The 22,420-nt window shown below is 37.6% G+C and overlaps 1 protein-coding gene across 1 annotated transcript in view; it reads right to left on the bottom strand.

Moving 5' to 3' along the window:
* COL9A1 (collagen type IX alpha 1 chain) overlaps positions 1–18,412 on the bottom strand; it is an 87,400-nt gene extending 68,988 nt beyond the window's left edge. The window contains exons 1-5 of the mRNA XM_019417659.2: positions 18,384–18,412; positions 17,772–17,845; positions 16,489–16,566; positions 16,217–16,349; positions 9,784–10,180 (exon numbers count right to left, since the gene is read on the bottom strand). Coding sequence (XP_019273204.1) covers positions 9,784–10,180; positions 16,217–16,349; positions 16,489–16,566; positions 17,772–17,845; positions 18,384–18,397 — 696 coding nt within the window. The 5' untranslated portion in view covers positions 18,398–18,412. The remainder of the gene's footprint in view (positions 1–9,783; positions 10,181–16,216; positions 16,350–16,488; positions 16,567–17,771; positions 17,846–18,383) is intronic.
* Positions 18,413–22,420: the final 4,008 nt, after the last annotated feature.

The raw sequence follows: 22,420 nt of genomic DNA, 5'->3' as shown, positions 1-22,420 counted from the left end.
GCACAGGATAATAGGGGAGTGAACGATAATTCATCTGTGAATACAGGCTGCGTTGTTCAGAGTGCCACATAGATCAGAGGTTTCTGAACACATCTGTGCAGCCACATAAACACCACCCACACACTAATAATCATCTTTACAACAACCATTTTTTGGCATGAAATATGAATTCCAATTTGCATGTTAATTATTTTGAAGGAAGATTGGCAGAGTTCCTTACTAAAAGTCACTTACATTACACATCTAAAATGCTGATTTCCACACGTTTCTCATTTTCATACCTGGAATCATTCTTGTCTTTGAATACCCACTGACAAAGTATATGTGACGAATATTTTAATTTAGTCTTTCAGTCAACATTTTTGAAGTCCAAATATAAAGCATGCACTAGGGAAACATTCTAGGGAAAACCAAAGATATTCTCCTCTCCCTAATGAGTTTACAGTTTTTAAGACTTGAGAAAAATACAAGTTGAGAAATAAGAAGGGTGGGTTTTTTTAATCCTTTAAACAGAACATAAATGCCCTACCATAATTCATCCTTCTCAACATAAAATGCTTATGAGTAGTGCCCAGCAGACAACATGTTAAAACAAGGAATTTTGGAGGCGCCTGGGTGCCTCAGTCAGTTATGCATCCAACTTTGGCTCAGGTCATGATCTCGCGTTTCATGAGTTTGAGCCCCTCATTGGGCTCTGTGCTGACAGCTTGGAGCCTGGAGCCTGCCTCTAATTCTGTGTCTGCCCCTCCTCTGCTCATGTCCTCTCTCTCTCTCTCTCTCTCTCTTTTTCTCTCTCTCTCAAAAACAAATAAGCATAAAAAACTTAAAAACAAAACAAAAAAAAAAACACAAGGAATTTTGGCCCCAACTCTCTGTTCTTTTAATAGTGCTAGTGATTTCTACTTATTTTCCTAGGTTGTTGAGAAAGATTACTAACGTATTTAAGCTCTTCATAAAAATTAAGTAAAAACTAATAGCAGACAACTACCTTTTCCTCCTAAGAGAATTCTAATGACAAACTATAGAACTTGATTTGAAATTAATGAGAATGGCACAAGGCTTGATTTTTTACATACTGAATTATGATTAAACTTTACAAGTACAAAATACCTAAAAACTAGCTCTTCAAAGATAAAGTTTTTTTAACAGGAGAAATATTTCTTTAAGCTTTCATCTACTCAATGGCAACAAAGATTTAAAGCAATACTTGACTTCTGAGATCTCATTTTTCTTTTCAGTTTACGACCAAAATTTGGTTTCTACCATCATAAGGGACCTCCTCCAAGCGAAGCTTCCTAGTTGCTAAGCAGCAGGTTCTGAGTTGCTTCGAAATCAGAAATTTCCCCAACTGTCTGTAGACTAGGCCATGCAGTTCCAGACACAGTGCTAGGAATTGTCATTAAATATGAGTAGGTGACAGTCATTTGAATCACACCAAGGGCAAAGGCAGAACAGTGAAAGGAAAGAGCAGTAAACAAAGAGTTAGCAGACCTGGCATGTAGTAATTTATTCATCTTTTTATCCAACATATCTTTACATAACACGTTTTTGTGCTTTGAGAGAGATACTGTGAAAGACACAAAAATGTTGAGTACATAGGGCAGCATCTAGGCCAGAACTGCTTTTGACAATACATACTATTGCAGTTGATGTGTAACATGGCTAAGGTCATCAACAAGGGGATCATATAACATGTAACATGTGAGTGAGGCCCTGAAGAGCAGTTGCAATTTTCATAAGCAGAGATGGGAGGGTAAAGGTCAGGTCAGAGTTCTGAAGAGGTGACAGTAAGAGGAGGAAGTGATGTATAGAGAAGGGACGAGACTCACTGTGGCAAACAATAGACATTAGATTTTTTTTTCCTCTGTTGAATTCTAAGCTAAGGAATTTGAGTAGGATTGGATAACTAATTAGGACTGTCATCAATGATTTTTCTGCACCAGGGAAATGGATGGAGAAAGGTGGCCTAATTTAAAAGGGCGCTTCAAGGGGATTCATGTGGTCATAAATGTCCAGTCCTTGGAGCCAAAAAGAGGCTACTTTAGTAGAACATAAAGAAGTATTAAACTCTGAACTATGGTGAGGCATCCTGAGCTGTCTGTCCATTTAAGAAAAACAAATCTTCCCCTCATACCATATCCCTCTTCAGCTGCCGTCTGGTTTTCTGCTTCCCTCCAGTTAAAACGCAAAAGAGCTGTCTAAATTTGTTGCCTCCAATTCCTCTCCCTTCCATTCTCTCTTGGACCCTTTGCAACTGGGCTTTCACCCCCAACAATCCAATGGGTCTTTCCACAAAGTCACTGTCATGGGTCTCTGGATGCAGTGGTCAAATCTCAGTTCTCATCCTATTTGATCTATCTACAAGCACTTGAGTGAGTTGACTATTCTATCCTCCTTAAAATTCTGTTCTCCCTTGACTTTCAGAGTCCCTGACTTTCCACCATCTCCTGGTCCTCTCCTACATCACTGCTCTTCCTGGTCTCTCTGGCTGAACCTCCCTCATCTCAGCAACCTCTAAGTGTTGGTTGTTTCACCGTCCAGCTCTATGACTTCTCTGCAGCATTCGTCTCTCAGTGATTCCTCTTGTTTCATGGCTTTAAATAAATACCACATATATGCTGACAACTCCTAGAGTTCTATTCTCAGCTGGGCCTGCCTGTTGAACTCCAGAACATACCTAACTGCCTGCTTGCATCTTCTCTTAGGTGTCTAATAGTGATCAAAATCCCAATTGAACTTAGATGTTCCCAACCAACTCTCGATATTCTCACTGATAACCGTGCTTCCCATAGTCTTTCCCATCTCAATAAATGGCAACTGTATACTTCTGATTAATCACTCCAAAAATATTGGTGTCACTCTTGATTTTCCTTTCTCTTACACTTCAGCTCTGTTTACTTTACCCTCAAGATGGGTCAGGATCTGGGGCACCTGGGTGACTCAATTGGTTAAGCATCTGCCTTCGGCTCAGGTCATGATCTCACCATTTGGTCCTTGAGTTTGAGCCCCACATCAGGCTCTCTGCTGTCCACACAGAGCCTGCTTCAGATCCTCTGTCCTCCTCTCTTTCTGCTCCTGCGTCTCTCTCTCTCTCTCTCTCTCTCTCTCTGTGTGTGTGTGTGTGTGTGTGTGTGTGTGTATATATGTATATATATATATGTATATATACATATATATATAATATTTAGAAAAATAAAAGGGTCAGGATCTGACCACCCTGCACCACCTTCACTGCTACCCTATTCCAAACCAAGACCAGCCCTGCCTGAGCTATTGCAGTAGTCTCTAAAGGTCTCCTTTTGTTGTACCCCTAAGCATTGTCCTTCTTTCCCCCTACGTTATATTGCCAAAATAGCAGCCAACGAGACACTTTGAAAAGATGAGAACATGTTACTTATCTATCCAAAACCATCTGATACCCTCCCATCTCATACAGCATGTAAGCCAAGTGCTAAGGCAATTTCCCCACCTTCACTCCATCATGTTACCTCTCCAGGCTTACTGCCTTCTTGTCTCAGTCTCATTCCAGCCACACTGGTCTCCATGCCCTCCTCAAACATAACACACAACACCAACATCAGTTCCTTTTCACTCCATATTCTCTCTTTCCAGAACCTTCCTCTTTCAGAGAGCCATATGCTAATACCCCCAACCCCTTCAGGTTTCTGTTAAGATTTTTTTTTGTCAATGAGGCCTTCTCCCCAGGCATCCAATTTCCTGCTTCATTTTTGTCCATAATATTTATGAACACTGAGCATTCTATACATGTATTCATTTATACCCTTGTGTCCATCTCCCCTCCCCCAAATGAATGTAAACTCCATTGGAGCTTTAATTTCTGTCTATAACTTAAGAGATGTTTAACAAATAGTTACCAGATGTTAATTAGTGAATATATAAAGATGAATTAGAAACAGTGAATTAAGAATTGATAGTATTTATCTTCTCATTTGATTATGGCTTGGGGGCAAACCCTTTCCCCTGTCTGGGTTTCAATTTCTGTCTAGGTTTCAATTTCTTCATGTGTAAATTTAGAGATTTGCAATGGATACAATCAAAGTTTCCTCCAGCTTGGAAAGTCCATGATTCTATTGACACTACATTATAACCAAAGAAACCAAACACAGAGATTAACACAAAGAGAAGGAAAAATGACATTGAATTAGCTTCTTGCCTTACAACCACCCAGGCTACATAACAAAGATTTCTTCATGATCTTAGCCCACACACATTTTAATGGAAACAGACAAACTAACAGCACTGACTTTTTAAAAACTGCAACAGTATGGGCATAGCTGAGGCCAATAAAAAATTTTAGTGTTTTCAATTTTCCATTAAAAGCAAGTTTGACCATTATTTAGTTTTTATTCTAGTTATCCATAGTCCCTTCCTCCAATTATGGCTCCTTCTATGTTAGCAGATTTTTTTTTTCTGTGTACTCCTCATTTCATCGCCACCTAGTGGAAAATCCAGCTGATATTGTTAATACAGTTTATAATACAGCAGTTTTTATCTCCAAAAAATTGTCTTCAGTCAGTATTCAAAAGTTTTCCAGTCAAATCACCCCAAAGTGTTATAAAAAGTATTTCCTATGGATATATATTGTTAACATAACCATTTCTTTTGTATTTATTTCGTACTTACAAGTGAAAGAGTATTTGTAGATGTACTTGTCGAAAACAACTTAGTAAGCAAACTTAATAGTCTAGATATTATGCAATAGTATGCATCTCTTAAATCACTGAAAACATAACTTTCCTACAATATTTCTTAAATACCAAAATAATATTATCCACAACCTCACAGTGGATTTTCCCATGTTATCATTTATGAAACTTCCATTGTTTCTGCATGTGGGGGTTATTATAATTTAATTGTATAGAGCAGAATAAAGGACAGTTTCTCTGTCACTAGTTCTGCCAGTTCTTTCTATCTGCTCTCACATTTTCTCTGATTTTAACAAAAATAACATAGAGCAGCACTTTTGAAATATACTTTGAAAGGCATCATATCTTCTGATTATTTTCCACTTTGGTTTATTTTGAATATGCATAGGTAAGATAAAAAGGTTTTGAATCATGTATTTGTGAAACCACATAAACTTGTATCCTTCCTTAAGCCCAAACCCCTAGTGCACATCCCTGAAAAGGGAGAAAGGCTAACTTTGTTTTCTAATAGAGCTGTACCAAATAACTCTCCTAGGCAATCATACTGACAACAAACAATAAAGAACCTGTCATAAAATAACATGTTTTTATGGTATGCTGCCAGGAAACTGAGCTTTGCAGTGGGATAAATGGCACCATCCTAAAATATGGGCACAAAGGAGAATAGGAAATATGGGATTTATTGCTTTCAAATCAAACTAACAATGTATTACAGCAGTGCGCTGGGAAAAAATATAAAATGCTCTGAGCCCACTAAATAACCATGAATGATGAGAAGGTGTTTGAGTTGTGGATCACGTGAGCAGCTATATTGCAAGCTTTATGAACACCTCTTGAAATTGGTTTCCTTTTCCAATTTAGAAAAGGGAAAAAGACACAAGATAGGATAGATAGGAGGAAATCACAAGCAAGTACAATATAAAAGAGTCTTTTAGCATTTGTGCTCCATCAAATGTTGTTTCCAATTGCATTTTTTGTTATGCAGTTCTTAAGGCTACCTTTTGACATCTGTAAATAACTTTAGAAGGGATGTTTGCTTTTGATGTATTTACTAAAGAAAAGCCCGTGTTGATCCTGAAAAAGGTATTCAATTAATCCAGAGTGTCAAAGATCAGAATGAATCTAATTTCATGAAGAAAAATTGAAAAATACAGTGTTCCTAATTGTTTTCTTATGTTTTGGGTACACTTCACTTTAATTTAAAATTTCTCAGACATCAATATTGAATATTTGCTCTCTCCAAATGGAGACAAGGGTCCTCTATAAGTATACTTTAACCACCCAGAATATATGGATACTACTATTCATCACTCTCTAAGTCTTCTGAGGGACCTGTGGTCACTATTGATCTGCAGTAATGGCCAGAAACTTCAGATTTCAGTCAATTGGTGAGAAATCAAAACATAAAACAAGAATAAAACCAAGGCTTAAGGACAAGTTGTGGGCACTTGGGCTTTGTCTGAGGATTTATATGAGTATTTGACTATTCTTAGTCTTAAAATGTAAGGAGCAGTGTGGGAAGACTAATAATATTTGAAAAGGGAAGAATTGATCAGTGTGAGAATTCCCAAATGAGAGCCTCTTTGCCTATAACACTGGACTCTGTCTTCTCCTGGATAATACTTATTCATCCCCAGGGTTCCTCTAGATATCACTTTCTACACTAAATATGCTTGACGTCTACTCTCATGCCTCCTGGCCTAATCTGAGTGAGGAGATTTTTCCCAGTGCCTCTCCATTCACTATCATGGCCCTTATCATATGTTGTACTGTCATTGTTTACTTATCTCAACCCATCACCCTCAAGAGACTGAACTGAAGAAGACAAGATCCATGATTTATTTAAGTTTGTATAGCCAGTATATAGGCACATGATAAAAGTTTACTAAATTAATAAACAAGTACATGTCTGAGAACATATTTTATACTGTACAATCCTCCTTCTTTAAGAAAGAAACATTTATTTGTTCATCCCACAAAGTAAATTCTGAAAAATCTATGCAAATCACAAATGCTTTCTAAAATGAAAGTGAGGAAATGCTTTATAAGGAACAATATGTGGTTATACATTTTTCCTTTTCTCAAAGGAAAGTTAGTTGGCACAGCAGAAAATAGGTAGATTATATTTTGTGCCTAACATGGTTTTTTACAAGTCAAGAAGCCCACTTGAGGTCACATCTTCAACTGAGAAATGGAGATAATCCTATCTGTGCTTGCTATCTTATAAAATTGTTGCAAGGATAAAATAGGTTAGTGGCAATGAAAGCATTTTGGAAACTTTAAATTGGCATATTAAGGGTATCAGTGTGCTTAAAAAGCATAAATGGGCTTTTCTTACATAGAATTTTCTATTTGTCTAATATAGAGTAAAAATTGAGGAATACATTTTGGTGACAAGTTTGAGTTTGACATTGTCACTGTCAGTCCTTGGATGTAAGTAGGATTTTTTTTTTTTTTTTGGCCTGTAACTCTGACCTGTTTTAGTTATTATTACCACCACCACTATTCGATCACCAAATATGAAACTTTAATGAAGTTTTAGGTTCAAGTCTGTTTTGTCTTTCCTTGTGGGAAAATCAGAATTCAGTGTAAAGGAAAAAAAATTTTCATGCCTGTTTCAATTACTTTTAACATTGGTTACAGTGTACTGACTTTGAAAAGCTCCTTGGTGAACCAGAAGCAAAATATAATACCAGCCGCCAGTTCTTTGTTGTGTGCCTGCACATGGCAGAATAAAATAGAGGATAACTGGTCCTAACTGGTCTCCACTGTGATATGAGACTAGACTTCAATCAGCTATAACATTATTGGCTAGACTATAATGTATTGGAGTAAGATTGAGACTTTGCCACTCTGGCAATCAAAGAGTTTAATAATACCCTAGCATCCAGAATTATAATGGTTTGAAATGTTTTTCAAGGGATAGATTAAATGGGTGATAGGCGTTAAGGAGGGCACTGGTTGTGATGAGCATTGGGTGTTATATGTAGGTGATGAATCACTAAATTCTACACCTGAAACGGTTATTACACTGTATGTTAACTAACTAAAATTTAAATAAAGACTTGAGACTACAAAAACAAATGAAATGTTATTCAAGGCCAATGAATCAATCAATTTCGCAAGCACTTGATTGATGTTCATTGTAGTAAAGAAGCACCTTAAGGTCTCCCCACCCTTACCCATGGTCCAGAAATGACACAGGTGTTGCAGACATTTTAGTTGCCTGCAAATTAATCCCAATCTCATGCCACTGCAACAATCTTGCTTCACAAAATTTCAAGATGGCACGATAGCGGTCCCATTGGCTTTTTAACCCAGTCACTTGAGGTGTGATAACTCATTAGTTGAAGAAATACTTTCTCAAGTGTCTACAAGTCAGAGCGGTAATATGGCAGTTACAAATTGCTTCCTGTCCATCACAGAATATAGAAATTTCACACTACCCTTCACACTAATCACAATTCTTCTCTTGAAAATAAGCTATTTGAACAATTCCATTACTGAGTGCCTGATAACCTTTTTTTCTTTGGAGAAGTACACAGAAACAATTCAGAATCACTGTATCACCCCTGCTACATGCCATGATATGAGTTTTGTGACTAGAATTTAACAGCTCCAATTGAGAGAGAATGTTGGCCTCAACAGTTTATTTATTAAGCTCTAAATTCTTTAGTTCCTCCCCCCGCAGAGAACACTTATCATCTAAGATATATTTTTAAATCCCTCTAATAATATTATAAAATATCCTTTTAAAGGATTGTTCAATAAAAGTTTAACAATTCAAAATGATAGAACTGTATGGTATTAGTTGGCATAATTACTCTGTCATTATATAATTCCTTACCTTTATATCCATGAAACCCTACAGTAAAATCATGAATAGAGCTCTAAAATCCTTTACTTTTATGTCATACAAGACTTACTAAGTAAATATTGTACCATCTATACGCTTTTTATTCTTGTTGATCAGACACCATACGGCTTCCTAACCTTATCTCTCATACCCTGCAGTTAGTATCTTCCACCCGCCTTCCCCTCATCACACACACACACACACACACACACACACATTTTCACATAGAAATTTCATCCAAACCAGCTGCTCTCCGGACCTCTGAATGGGCCCACTTACTCTCCACTTCCCTTTCATTTGATGCTCTTTCCCTCAGCTGAATACATTTTTGCCAGTTCAAATCCTTCCATTTCAAGGTTCATTGTGTTCAAGAAGCACAAAATTCTTGGGGTGCCTTGGTGGCTTAGTCAGTTAAGTGTCTGACTCTTAGTTTCAGCTCACGTCATGATCTCATGGTTTCATGAGTTCAAACCCCATGTCAGGCTCCGTGCTGATGGTCCCGAAATGGCTTGGGATTCTCTGTCTCCCTTTCTCTCTGCCCCTCCCCCACTTTTGCTGTCTCTGTCTCTCTCAAAATAAATAAATAAACTTGAAAAAAATTTTAAAAAGAAGCACAGAATTCTTGACTAACTAAATCCACCATTCATCTTAACCTGACTTTGATATTCTCATTAGTTGTTTATATACAGGGTGTACCACACCAGTATTTGCTTCTCTTACATTGCTTCTGAAGGATTCTGGGAGCTCCAGGGGGGCATGTCACATCATCCAAGTAAACTTGAAGCCCCTTAAGTCCAGGAACCAATTCCTTGAGACTTTCTCTGATTTCCCATTCCATTTGGGATGTGCTCTGCTCAAAACAGGCACTTAAGGCTTTTTGAGTAAGTGCTTGAGTGAATTTTAAAAATGAATAACTCGGGGAGCCTGGGTGGCTCAGTCGATTAAGTGTCAGACTCTTGATTTTGGCTCAGATCAGGATCTGACAGTTTGTGATATTGAGCCCTGAGTCAGATACCACATTGACAGTGCTGAGCCCTACTTGGGATTCTCTCTCTCTCTCTCTCTCTCTCTCTTTCTCTGCCCCTCCCCTGGCTCACACTTTCTCTCTCTCTCTCTTTCTTTCAAAAGTAAACGTTTTAAAAAAGCGAATAACTTTTCATTGCTTAAGACATTCAAATGATTGTCAAAGATATCTGAAATGTTAGTTTTTAGCTATCTAGTTTTGTTTTAATCTACCATAGTGTATGATTTCATACTTACCGGAACAGAAACTTGAGGATTATCCACAAGTTTTCCTAGCACAGCAAAGCCATCGACGCTGATTTGGCCTCTTGGCTTTATAGGTAAGGATTCAATCCTGTTGCAATCAACAAAAAGAGTAGCACTACTCCTTTCCACACCGATCATGATCTTATGCCACTGGGAATCAAACAAGGAAGGCAAATTTGAAAAGGTTGCAGTTTGGAGACTTCCATCCAGTCCCTTGTAGGAAAATGCAACAGATTTGGTTTGGCCATTAATCTTCACACCAACTTGCTCCTTCCCTGAGGAATCCTGAATCTGCCAAATGCTCCAGTTCTTTTCAAGTGTGCTTCCAGTCATCCGGAAAGTAGTTAAAAAGGAGTATTCTTCAGGCAGGCCACTGGGATATAAATGCCTGAGCAAAATTTTAAAACAGTAAATAAAACTCTTGTTTTCTGTACCCATGCATATTACCATATTCTCTTATTATGCTATTTTAGATTCTAGACCTACAGAAAGGCTACAGTGTGAAAAACTATGTACCGTTTGTTCTTTCATGAACTTCACAGAAGCTCCATCATTCATGTACACCAATGCTCCATCCTAAAATACACATTAGAAAAAACAAACCCTTCCTCATAGCTAAGGAGGGTTCCCAATGCCACATACCCCCAACAGTATTACTATTTATGCTACCTAAAGAGCTCCTGTTCAGCAATTCCATCTCAGCCAAAAAACATATTCTTGCAAGGTTCCTGGCAGCATTTCTTCCACAAATTAAAGAAGAGATCATTTGGAATCTAAACAGCTCTGCTAGTTAATAAAACCATTTCATTAAAGCAGCTTTTAAATTTTTTATTTTAATGTAGCATGTTGTTAGGATTATTTGTTATGTCCATAATTGCTCCCATAAATCCCCTCCACAATTATATCCTAGACCCACATATGTGTTCTGAGAATCAGTAACTGTGCAGACTTGAGAAACTCCTTCACACTGAGCACATTAGTCTTTTTTCCAGGGAATTCAAATGATAACGTTAAAGTAGCAGCAGGTTGCTTGTCGCTGTATGTATGACGAGGGAAAGGTGGCCAGTTCTTAATTCTCTACTCCAGCCCAGTTGTTCCACAGTCTGACAACTAAGTCTGTATTGTTTCTCCTTTTATTGCTTTTTTAAAATGTTTATTTATTGCTGATAGAGAGACAGAGTGCACAGAGAGAGAGGGAGACACAGTATCCGAAGCAGGCTCCAGGCTCTGAGCTGTCAGCACAGAGCCCCACGCAGGGCTCTAACTCATGGACCATGAGATCATGACCCGAGCTGAAGTCGGATGCTTAACTGACCGAGCCACGCGGAGCACCCCTGACCCTACTTTTATTGCTTTAAATGGCAACATAAGACTGTCAGTGTCCCTAAGGCAGCTCCAGTCTATGTGGAAACTGTGATCTGGAGCAGCAATAACTACCTGGATCTTCTTTTGTTGAAGCCAAGCTGCTAAAAGCAGAAGCCTGCAATTTTAAAAAATTAGAACCTATTAAATGTAAGCATCATCTCTCACAAGCTTAAGGTTATAGTTTTCTTTTTTTAAGTTTATTTATTTATTTTGAGAGAGACAGAGACAGCGTGAGCAAGGGTGAGGTAGATAGGGAGAGAGAGAGAGAATCCCTAGCAGGTTCCCCACTCTCAGCACAGAGCCTAATGTTGGGCTTGAACTCATGAAACTGAGATCATGGCCTGAGCTGAAACCAAGAGTCAGACACTTAACCGACTGAGCCACCTGGGCTCCCCTAAGGTTGTATTTTTCTACCTTTCTCCTCAGTATAGAAAAATTCCTAAGTAAGGAAGGAATGCTAGGAAAACTAGATGCTGTTCATTTTGGTTGCTAAATAATAAGATTTGACATTTCTGAGAAGAGTTATGGACAGGACTCAAAGTCCCAAATCACCTTCCTTCAGGTCAGACTCCTGTTAAATAGCCCTCTCTTGTGAAAAGTAAAAAAGAGAAAGGCAAGAAGAAATAGCTAAGTGGATGTTGATTTAATTTGCCAGTTGCATTAAAATAGGTTGTTAGGGGTCAAGAATTTCTAAACCAAAAATTTCTTCAGTTGCAAGAATGTTTAACAATAGGTGAAATACTCAACTTGCTAAGATTTTCTCTTTACTTTGACTTTATAAAATTTTATCATCCCTTACAATAGCAGGAACAAACACATAACTCTTTACTACACATATTTTTGCACACCTTCAATAAAATGGGTCAACTATATCAACAAATTTCATCGCCTTTTTTTTAAAAGCTGGTTTTATAAAAATAACAAAAATATAAAGTTTTTCATCTGAATACCCTTTTAGCATCAAAATACTTCTTTTAATCATTGTGTTCTAAAATGACTTTAATTTTTATTTATAATACTGGGTGAATTCCTTTATTAGTACACATTCTTAAGTGATCGCTAGTGATATGTATTATACTTATTGCAAAGTTTTCAATTTATTAAATGTTTGTCAAGTATACAGGAGGTTTTAACATGTACATTTAAAAAAGATTCAGTTTGGAGCTAAGGAAATAAAAAGTGTGTGCAAGGAGAATTTCCCCAGAATGAACATGTCTACCATATCTATTTTGATATTTACTTTTAATATAGATTCTATTTGACGTATTTCCCTTTCACTATAAATTTTTCAGGATATACATACTGCAGACTAACTTCTAGAGAAGAGGCTAAGGTTTACTGATGACAGTATAATATATTGCCTACTGTATAATTATAAAACTGCATAGAAGTTTATACAGTTCATTTTACTGATCTCAATTAATTTGGAGTTGGGAGATAAGTTTTAAAAGTTTCACAGAATGGTGAAATTTGATAAGTATCCATTTAAATTATGAATATGTTATTTTCATATTCTTTTTACTTAATGATCTGGATTTAACCAGATGCTTAAAGAATTTATTTTTCTTTTTTGTCCTATGTAGTTATTGTTGAGGTATGAGGCTTTCACAGAAGGAAGATAAATCTTAATATTTTGTCCTCTTCTCTCCGTAAAGTATTCTTTTCCTAGATTTTTGTAAATGTACTTTACCAATGTATTAGTTTACAGATGTACCAAACAAGGCTATAGAATTTTATCAGTCCCTAGATAAAATAAGTCTATTTTGCTTTGGTTCCACAAGTTGCAATAACTTGTTTAAGTGACTTTTTTGCAAAGATATCATGAGGTTGACTGAGGGATCTCTCCCAATTTATGCTTTATCTCATCTTACCTGCTTAATGAGGAAAGAGATTATGTTGAAGGTAGACTAGAACAGAATGTCCCCATTTACCTCTGACTTGGTGAGGTAATGCCAAAAACTTTTTTTAAAAATGAGTTTGTGAGTAAGGTTGCTAGAAGAACAATTCTTTTATAGACACGTTGTTAAATCAAGTGTATCCATCAGCTCTCTTTCTTCATATACACAAAGATTATGTATATGTGTGTGTTCATGTAAGTATACAAGTATAATCAAGATTATCATGTTATTAATCTTTTAAACAGGCTAATACAAAATGTCAATATGACAAGAGGAGAAAATTCCTTTTGGTGTTCAAATTAATAAAATATATATGTATATGTATACTTAAGACCTTTTCAAAGTCCTCACATGTCTAATTTATATAGCAGCCCGTACTATTGTCTTTTTTGAACACCTGAGATTCTGTTCTTGCAAATATGCTATGCACATCGATAAATAAACTTGACAGCATACATAATGTAGAAGAAGCTGGATCTATAAATGATTTATTTTATTATGTTACAATCTGCACAGAGTACCTTAAAAAGAAGAACTGTATGGGTTTAAATAAAAGATAAGAAGGCTTTAGACCTTGAAGCGTTTGTTTATGACCTTAACCCATGTAAGAATTGTGTTTGTTAAGGTAAACAAACACAAAATGTTTGTAAGTCTGAGTTGAGACTGTGATACTATTATGTATAAAATAAAGAATAAAAATCAGCAAAAAAAAAAAACTATTCTCATAATCTTCCAAAAATATTGAGAAGATAAAGGTAAATTGTGACTCTATCACATAAGTTTTTTATGTCATACTCTTATTCCCCTCCCACACAAATTCTGTTAAGGTTTTCTTTTCATTCCCTCAGAACCTATATTCTTCAGCCTAGAAATTTCCTTTAAACCAAGACAGTCTACTCCCTGCCTGGTCTGAGAGCAATTCCAGTTCCTGCCTTTCTTGCCATCTGGTTTTTGAATGAATAGGACTAGGAGGGCAGCTTGAAAAGAAAGAATCCACTAAGGAGAAAAGGTTCCCATATACACACTTTCTCCTGGTGCTCTCCACTAGTTAGAATAAATACTCAACTAATACCACTGTGTGCCAACCTCTATTCAACCCTCTCCATTTATTAACAATTTGCTCCTCATGGCAAATCTATGACACTGTTATTTTTATTCCTAATTTATGCTGAAGGGACTGAAACAAAGACCATGTAAGCAATTTGCCCCCAAATACACTTTATTACCTATTTGAGACTCAGCCCTCTGGCTCTCCCCTCCTTCTCTTTTTTATTTCTTTCTACTTCCTGCCTAATTCTTTTTTCAACTTTTAATAAGCTTTACCAGTAAAACAGAGTTTTTAGACTTTGTGGAGGCAGGGGTCAAGGAGATAGAGAATATGAGACATTGGTTATATCCTGTAAAAAATATTTAGTGACAGGGGCGCCTGCGTGGCTCAGTCAGTTGGGGGACCAACTTCAACTCAGGTCATGTTCTCACGGTTTGTGGTTTGAGCCCCAGGTCAGGCTCTGTGCTGACAGCTCAGAGCCTGGAGCCTCCTTCTGATTCCGTGTCTCCCTCTCTCTGGCCCTCCCCCGCTCACGCTCTGTGTCACTCTCTCTCTCAAAAATAAAATTAAAAAACATTAAAAAAATTTAAAAAAATATTTAGTGACAGCTCTAAGCACTTAGAGAAGAGCAACAGCAAAGATTAGTAGAAGGTGGGAGTTTATGTGGCTTCAAGTTGGTCAGTCTCTGAACTTTAAGTTACTTAATGGCAATCCAGATTGTACTTCAAATTACAGAGGAGAGAATTAGGTCAGCATTGGCAGGGAGGGATGTCTTCCATCACGTTTATTTTATTAAAGAAAGAAAAAAATGTTTTTAAAGATATTTAAGGACACTAGCACTTGTGTACATGCAAAGAAAATACAAGCAAAAATAAAAAAGTCAGTATCTGTTATCATGCCCTGTGAGTAATTTTCCAGCATCAGTATGGAGTAGTGGTTGAAGAACCATTCTGACTGAATTTCAGTGGTTCCAGCATCTCCCACCCCTGGAACCTCATGTAAGTACCTTAAGCTTTCTGGGCTCACTCCCCTCCCTCATAAAATGTGGATAATAATGTCTTTACCACAGGGTTGTGATCAGGATGAGATTTACTGTTAATTAGTAAATTTATAGAAAGAGCTGATACAATGCACTATTGTCATTTTATAAAACATAGCTCATATTTAGAAAAAAGATAAAATGCAGTTCGTATGTTCAAAACATGAATTTCTATCTACAGTCTGGCACTATATCAGAATATTCTAATTTGAACAAAATTTTTATTATTATAAACATTTAGAGCTTTTATAATATTCTTTTACTGTTCTAATTAATCATTGTTTACTTTTACAGCTTAATTTTTTTATCAAAGCCTTAGTTTTCTTGTTCATCTATCAAAGGAATCTTAATTTCAATTTTTTGCAGTACCTGAAACATACAATGATTATGATAACTACATATAAGGTATTTAGGTGATATAAAACTGAAAATCCTAAAGCTCCTTCATAACAATGGCATCACTCAACACATATACAAACTGAAGCACCACGCTTATCAATAATTTAAAGGATAAAAAATATAGTTCTAGAGACGGAGGTAAATGAAGTGGAGGATTTTTAAATTATTATCACTACCATTGCTTCAGTTGTCATTATTCTAGTTTTGCTTTTGTTTGATTCCTGCCAGGAGCCAGGCAGTAGATGTGTGGTCAGTTTCAGCACCAGGATGCTTGAACAGCACCATTGTGAGTCTTCTAACCACTCCGTGGTTCCTAGTTAAATTTATGCTTAACCCCTGGCACTTTTCACAGAGGGTCCTTTCAGCCAAAACCAGACAAATTATACAAAAACAGAGAGCAAAGTAATAAGAACATGTCCTGAATCAATGTATAATGGTCCCAGTGATTTTTTTTTCTCCTTGGAATGAAAAGCAAATCACATACTGAAAACATGAAGCGCATTCATATATTTAGACACTAAAGATAGGTAAATAAGTTCCTTCATCTTAAAAAAAAAAATCATGATCTAAGAAGCATTGAACCTAAGAAGCATTGAAGATTCTCTAACATTGGGCAGCTTTTCATTTTTTAAAATGCATTTTAGGCAGATAATTAGATAAAATATTTTTATATACCTTGTTGGAATCCTGAAGTCTACATTATTTCCCAATTTGTAAGCCACTTGTAATGCCGTTGATCCCACTACCCTCTGAATAGCTCTTCTAGATGCTGCTTTATCTATCTGGAACTGAGAAATCAAGTCAAACCCTACAGAAAGGGGACACAAAATAAAAAGTCTAAAATGAGATCGGTTATATTTTCCTTTCCACAACCTTCCCAAATAAAAGAATATATCAGGTAGGTTTGTAGAAAGCATGCGTTTTCAATATGATACATGGCTACTTGCCTGGTAAATCATCTTGGCCAATCCTAACCTTTGGACAGAGTTCATTTCCACCATTAGAGTTTGAATTAACAGGGAACCCTGCAAAAGAGACAGCATGTTATCTTACCCCAACCCCTACAGAGATCATGAAAATAGATCAATAATAATAAGAGCTGAAAAACTATTTAAAGGAGAATAGTATACCAGACACCTTGCCTATAGTGTATTTGGCTTTAATTACTTTGTCTCTAGGATTATAATTCATTCATCTTCAACTCATCCTGGAAGGGAAGCAAGGTGCAAAGTTGTTTTAGTAGTCTGTACTGGGAAAATATTCCTTTGGGGGAAATTAGGAATTTGTTCCTTTTGGAACCAGAGCAGCACAATGTTCTGAATGGCACAGTGTCAGATGCCTGTTTGGAAAACTTCTGGTGGGTTGGGCTAGAAAATATTCCTTAAACACCACAAATTTTAGAATTCCTAGGAGAATCCAGAGCCAGCCTTGAGCCCGTTCAGTGGGACTTCTGGAGAGTGGGGTTCTTAAGAATCTTTGTTAAATAGAGGAGGAGTTTGGGGGGGAGACTTGGGATTCACTAATCCAAAATAAAATATATAGGATGCTTTTAATTTTACAGATTCATTCCAAGAGATCAAAAAAGCATTCCAACTAGGCTATTGTTAGCATCTGAGAATGGGGAAGTGTAATGAGAAAAAAAGAACCATGAAAATGATTAAACGCTTAATTCGATGAGAAATCCTAGAATTAAATTGGATGGTTCTTACACAGGTAGAAGGTTGCAGGGAGAAAGCTTGTTTAAGAAGGCTTTTTGTGACTGTCTAACTCCAGCACCCTGATGAGCACCCTGTTGTCACCCTGACAACAGTGACTTCCTAAACTTCAGAAAAAGCATTTTCCAGCTACAAGTTTTGGCCCAGCCATCCCAGTACATCAAACACACTCTTTACACCTCCCGTGACCCCGGGTCATTCATCCATCCATTCATCCATCTGTCCGCCCACCCAACATCACCAATCACCATATGAACCAAGTAGGCACTGTGGAAAGCACTGGAGTACACAGATTGGCTTTCCTGCTGACTGTGATTGCAGCCAAGACTTCTCTTCCATACCCATCACTGACCACATAAAACCAGCCATGGAGTAAACCATGGCTAAAGCAGGATTGAAGAGTGAGGCTGTGAAGGACCATGGATACTTCATTCCGTCCTCTCTCAGCCACAGCCCTGCCTGATCATTTCTGCAAACAAGTGATTTTTTCAAAATCCAGAAACTGTGACCCTTACTTGGGCGACGCTTGACAACTGCAGATGCCCAAGATCCCAGGAAACTGCAGACAAAGAAGAAAATTGGAATTTTCCTGAAGAGGAGAAAAGAAAAATGACTCAAACAGGAGTCCCTCCAGACTTAAATATTTTGAAATATGGTAAACGTAATGTAGGTGATCAAATCTCATTACAGTTTAGTTTTTCCATTTGACATTGAAATCTTCAGAGACTTAATGAATTCTCATGTTTCCAGCTCCTACACTAAAACAATCATGAGACTGTTGTTTTTTCTCTCTCACTTTCTCCATAGCTACCCGTCTCACTGTTTCTATATCTATTTCCTTGTCTATGTTTTCTTTCATCTTAGTTTTCCTCCCTCTTCACTTTAGTAGCTCTTTCTCTTTCTGTCTCTCCTATCTCTTATGCTTGTTCTTTTCTGCCTCATTCTCATCTGTCTTTCCCTGGCTCTCTCTGTCTGTATCTGTCTGCATCTCTCTTGCTTTCCTTTCTCCCCTCTCCCACCTCCCCTCACTTCCTCTCATCTTACCACCACTGCAGAAACACAGACCCTTGGTTTCAAGGGCCCCCAACCCAGTCTCCCCACCATTCTTTCCAGTGTCACGGTCTTACCAGAAGTTCTTCATTTCCCCTACTGGTTTTCTTTTGTGCCAACAGTCCCAGTGATGAAGGGGTTGCAGGGGGGTCAGTGCTCCCCCAAGACCCCTTCACTATCACCCCAGTACTAATGGGTTATGGGCCCAGCCTTGGTTCCTCCTGCCCTTGTAAGGGCTTAAAGCAAAGGGAGTGAACCAGAGGCATCTGGTGACACTTTAAACCACAGCAGAGGGAAGGGGTGGGGAGAGGCAGCCCTGTAAGCCCAGGCCTAGCCAGGGGTGTGTCCCCAAAACTAACAAGGTTATACTGAAGGAGGGATTAGCAAGGGAAAGTTTGCTAAAAAGAAAAAAAAAAGTCAGGATGTGGAGAAACCACCAGAAAAACTCAGGCAAGCTGCTATAGGAATACAGTGGAAGCTTTTAGAACTGCTATAGGAATACAGTGAATGCTTTTAGAGGACCGAGGTAAAGAGGGACTCACTGGAAAGCAGAGATGTGGGAACTCATGGGGGCCTTGGTTCACAGCCAACCTAGATTTGAATCTCCGTTTGTTCTGAAGCTTATTAGTTGTATGTCTGGAGGCAAGTTAATCTGTCTGTAACTCTGTTGCCTTAGGTGAAAATGGGTTGAAAATAGTTACCTAAGAAAATTTTTTTGAGAATTAAACAAGATAACAAAGCAGAGTCTAATGCCTAGCTAAGGGGAACAATCATTATTCCCCATCAACATTATCATTATAGCTAACACTTCATTCACTGTTTGCCCCCCTATGTTGAAAATGCTTGAAGCATGATAACATTTAATTCTCCTAACACTATAAAGTAAAATGAAAATTATTCCTGTTCTACAGGTAAGACAACTGAAGCACAGAAAATCAAGTAACTTGTAACTTGATCAAAGTTGCACAGCTAATTAGTTACCCGGTACATGCTAGCTCTCTGTACATCATGGCTGGAAATCTTGGTAAAATGTAACATCAAGCCCCCTAGTTTTTATTGCTTCTTAAACTCTATAATTACCAGAGGTGAGCAGAATGTACTTGGAAATACACAACATATTATCCTCTATAAACAAGTTGAGAGCATGTTACAAGGAGCCTAGACCTAAAGAGAAAGGTTTTTATCAGCACCATGTCCCACATACCCACCCTCTTTCTAGAACCTGAGTGCCTCAAGAGAGAACCCCACCCCACCCACTTAGGATGGTCTGCTTCCGGGTGGCATCAGTGTCCAATCCAAAAACAGACTTTCAGGCTCTGATGGTCCAATGATCTTAATAAGTTACAGTGTCTTGCATAAAGTAGTTTTATTTTCTTGAAGTTTCTTTAATTTTCAAATCAATTTAATTTTTTAATTGCAAAATAAATGGTGTTATTTTTAGTTTTTGTTGCTTCTTAAAAAAAAAAATCCTTTCTTCTTCTTCCTTCCTCAGTTTGATAGAAATTTTGTTTGCCATGATGAGCTGAGAACCAAGTGTACTTGAACATCCACACCATTTGTCCCCCGTTCCTTTTCCACTCATGACCTGTTTCTCCACTGGCATTGGGACATCCATCTCCTCACAATGTTTGGGGCTCTCCATAGGCCCCTGTCATTCTCCTTCCATCTATCACAATAGTGATTCCCAAGGGTAGCCACTTTGGCTGAGTCATAGGATTATAAATGGCCCTAGCCTAGCTTCTTCTTGAAAGTTGACCAGGGCTTATTTAAATAGATCGGTTTATTAACCCCCCAAAACCTCTAAACTTCTAATGGTAGGACTTCAGAAGAGAAAATGTGCAGCTGGGGACCTCCCTCAAATCACACGAAGTAAGGCAGCTCTAGATCCACAAGGAAAGGGGCATTTGCCAAAGGGACACTTTCCATCCACTTAGGTTCTTTATTTGTACTACAGATCCTCTAACATTATTTACTGTGGGAAACAAAAGAGGTAGATTTTCCTATGTAATTAAGTGTTTGAGAAATCCTTTTGTTAAGTGTTTTTAAGATCTCACCACAGCTTTTGTCTCCTCCTCCTCCCACTTTGAAGAACCCTCTACAGCTAGAATAACAAGGCAAATGAAGGGGGGCTTCTAATAAAATATTTCTTAAATGAGAAGAAAATAGGCTTTCTTATAAGTGGTTTGGCTTTATTCCAGCTTGGCAGTTTTATTTAAGATGATGAAGACCAAACAACTACTCTATTAAGAAAGAACATAAATCCAGAAAAAAAAGATCTCTCTCTCTCTCTCTCTCTCTCTCTCTCTCTCTCTGTCTCTTTCTACACACACACACACACACACACACACACACACGTTTAAGGATGCTTTTTTTTCCACCCGTATTTTCTATTTTAATCATATTTCATAACTTGACATGAGAGTCTCACAGAGAGAAGTACAAAGCCCACACTCTTCTGGCCTGGTTCAGGTTGCACCCTAAAATCACAGACACATAAACTTTTTCATCATTAACACTGTTCCCTCGGTTTACCAAACAGTTATGTTCCTGAGAAACTATGTGGAAATTAAATCTGATCAACTATGTAAAATTGTAACTGCACTAAGACAGCTTGATATTTTTAAATGATCCATTTTGTAAATAGAAGTATTTTGTACAGAATAATTATGCTTTCATCCATTTTTACTCTCTCCCTCCCTCCCCTTTACTGCTCTGTACAACAAACACACACACTAATCTTTCCTTTTCTATAAATCCAGGATTTTATTTACTTACAGTTTAAATCAGGGAACATCATCACAAATAATCATCTTCCTTGATCATCTATTCTCTTTCATTTGTGTACCCAACTATTCAGCAAACACTTATTGAATGACTATACGTACTCAATATACAACCACTCTTACCAAGTGCTACGAGTTGGGGAGACAAAAAGCCTTGCCCTGAGGAAGCTCACAGTCTAATCGGGAAGTCCAATATGAAGATATCTGCAAAATAGTGAGGGAACAAGGCTGCGGTGTCACTGAGAACAAGTCAACTCAGTCCAGGAGCATCAGGGAATTTTTCATAAAGGAAGTGAAATTTTAAAGGAAGACTAGAAGCCTACCAAGAAAACAAGTGGGTACAGTACATTCTGGACAGAAGAAAGAGCAGGTACCATGACAAAAAAAGTAGAAGAGAGTTTAGGAACCCCGAGTTTAGTTCAGGAGCTCTTTCACTTGGTAAATATTTATTGGTGACTTTTCTACCATGAGCTCTGAACTGATCTCAACAAAGAGGCACAGCAAAGAAAGACCAAGTTCTTGCTCCATGAACCTTACAGCTGGTAGGGAGACAGATACTAAATACATTCACAAGAACAGACAAGATAATTTGAGTTGGAACTGTTATGAAAAATACACAAAAGTGGGCAATGTGTATTAGAGAATGGTGGGAGTAGGTGTAGAGACAGATCAAGATTGAGGGCTAAGGAAAGACTGACTCCTCTGAGAGGGCAAATTTTGACTCAGACTAAATGAGAATCAAGAGGTAAGACTGATAGGGTAGACTGGAGAAGGAGAGGATGGTGGGTAGAACTACTTGGTTTTCAAGCTTGAACAACTGAGTAGATGGTGATGTCATTTTCTGAAATGATAAGTAGAAGGACCATGGGGGATGCGTTGAGTAGGGAGATCTTGAAAACCTTTGAAACAGTTTGGACTTTATTCTGGCTGTTAAGGGAGCTGGATGAAGAGTATAAAGCTAACAATGACTTTTTAGAAGGTATGTCTTCAGAAAAATGGTTCTGGCATTGCTGAAGGATGGATTGAATGGATTTGACAAATCTGCATGCATATACACAACTGAAACAAGTTTCAGAAGACACTATCTATCCATAGTGGGTGCACTCTATTTTCTGTTTTATTCTATTTCATTTTTTAGTGATGGTGACCAACTCAATAAATTGACTTCAGGACCAGCTAATGGGTTGCAGCCTATGGTTTTAAAAACATTATATTAGATTACAGTAGGCACCAGATATGTCAAAAGGTATCTTTCCTCTCATTTTCTGGTATGGTGCCAATAGTTGGAACACCCCTAAAAATTCATAGGGTAGTAGGAAGGGTTCCTTAGT

Source organism: Panthera pardus, unplaced genomic scaffold, assembly GCF_024362965.1.
Source record: "Panthera pardus isolate Hobbes unplaced genomic scaffold, ASM2436296v1 HiC_scaffold_17, whole genome shotgun sequence".
Taxonomy (NCBI): Eukaryota; Metazoa; Chordata; class Mammalia; order Carnivora; family Felidae; genus Panthera; species Panthera pardus.
The sequence above is the reverse complement of the archived record's forward strand: the minus strand, read 5'-3'. Positions and strand labels throughout refer to the sequence as shown.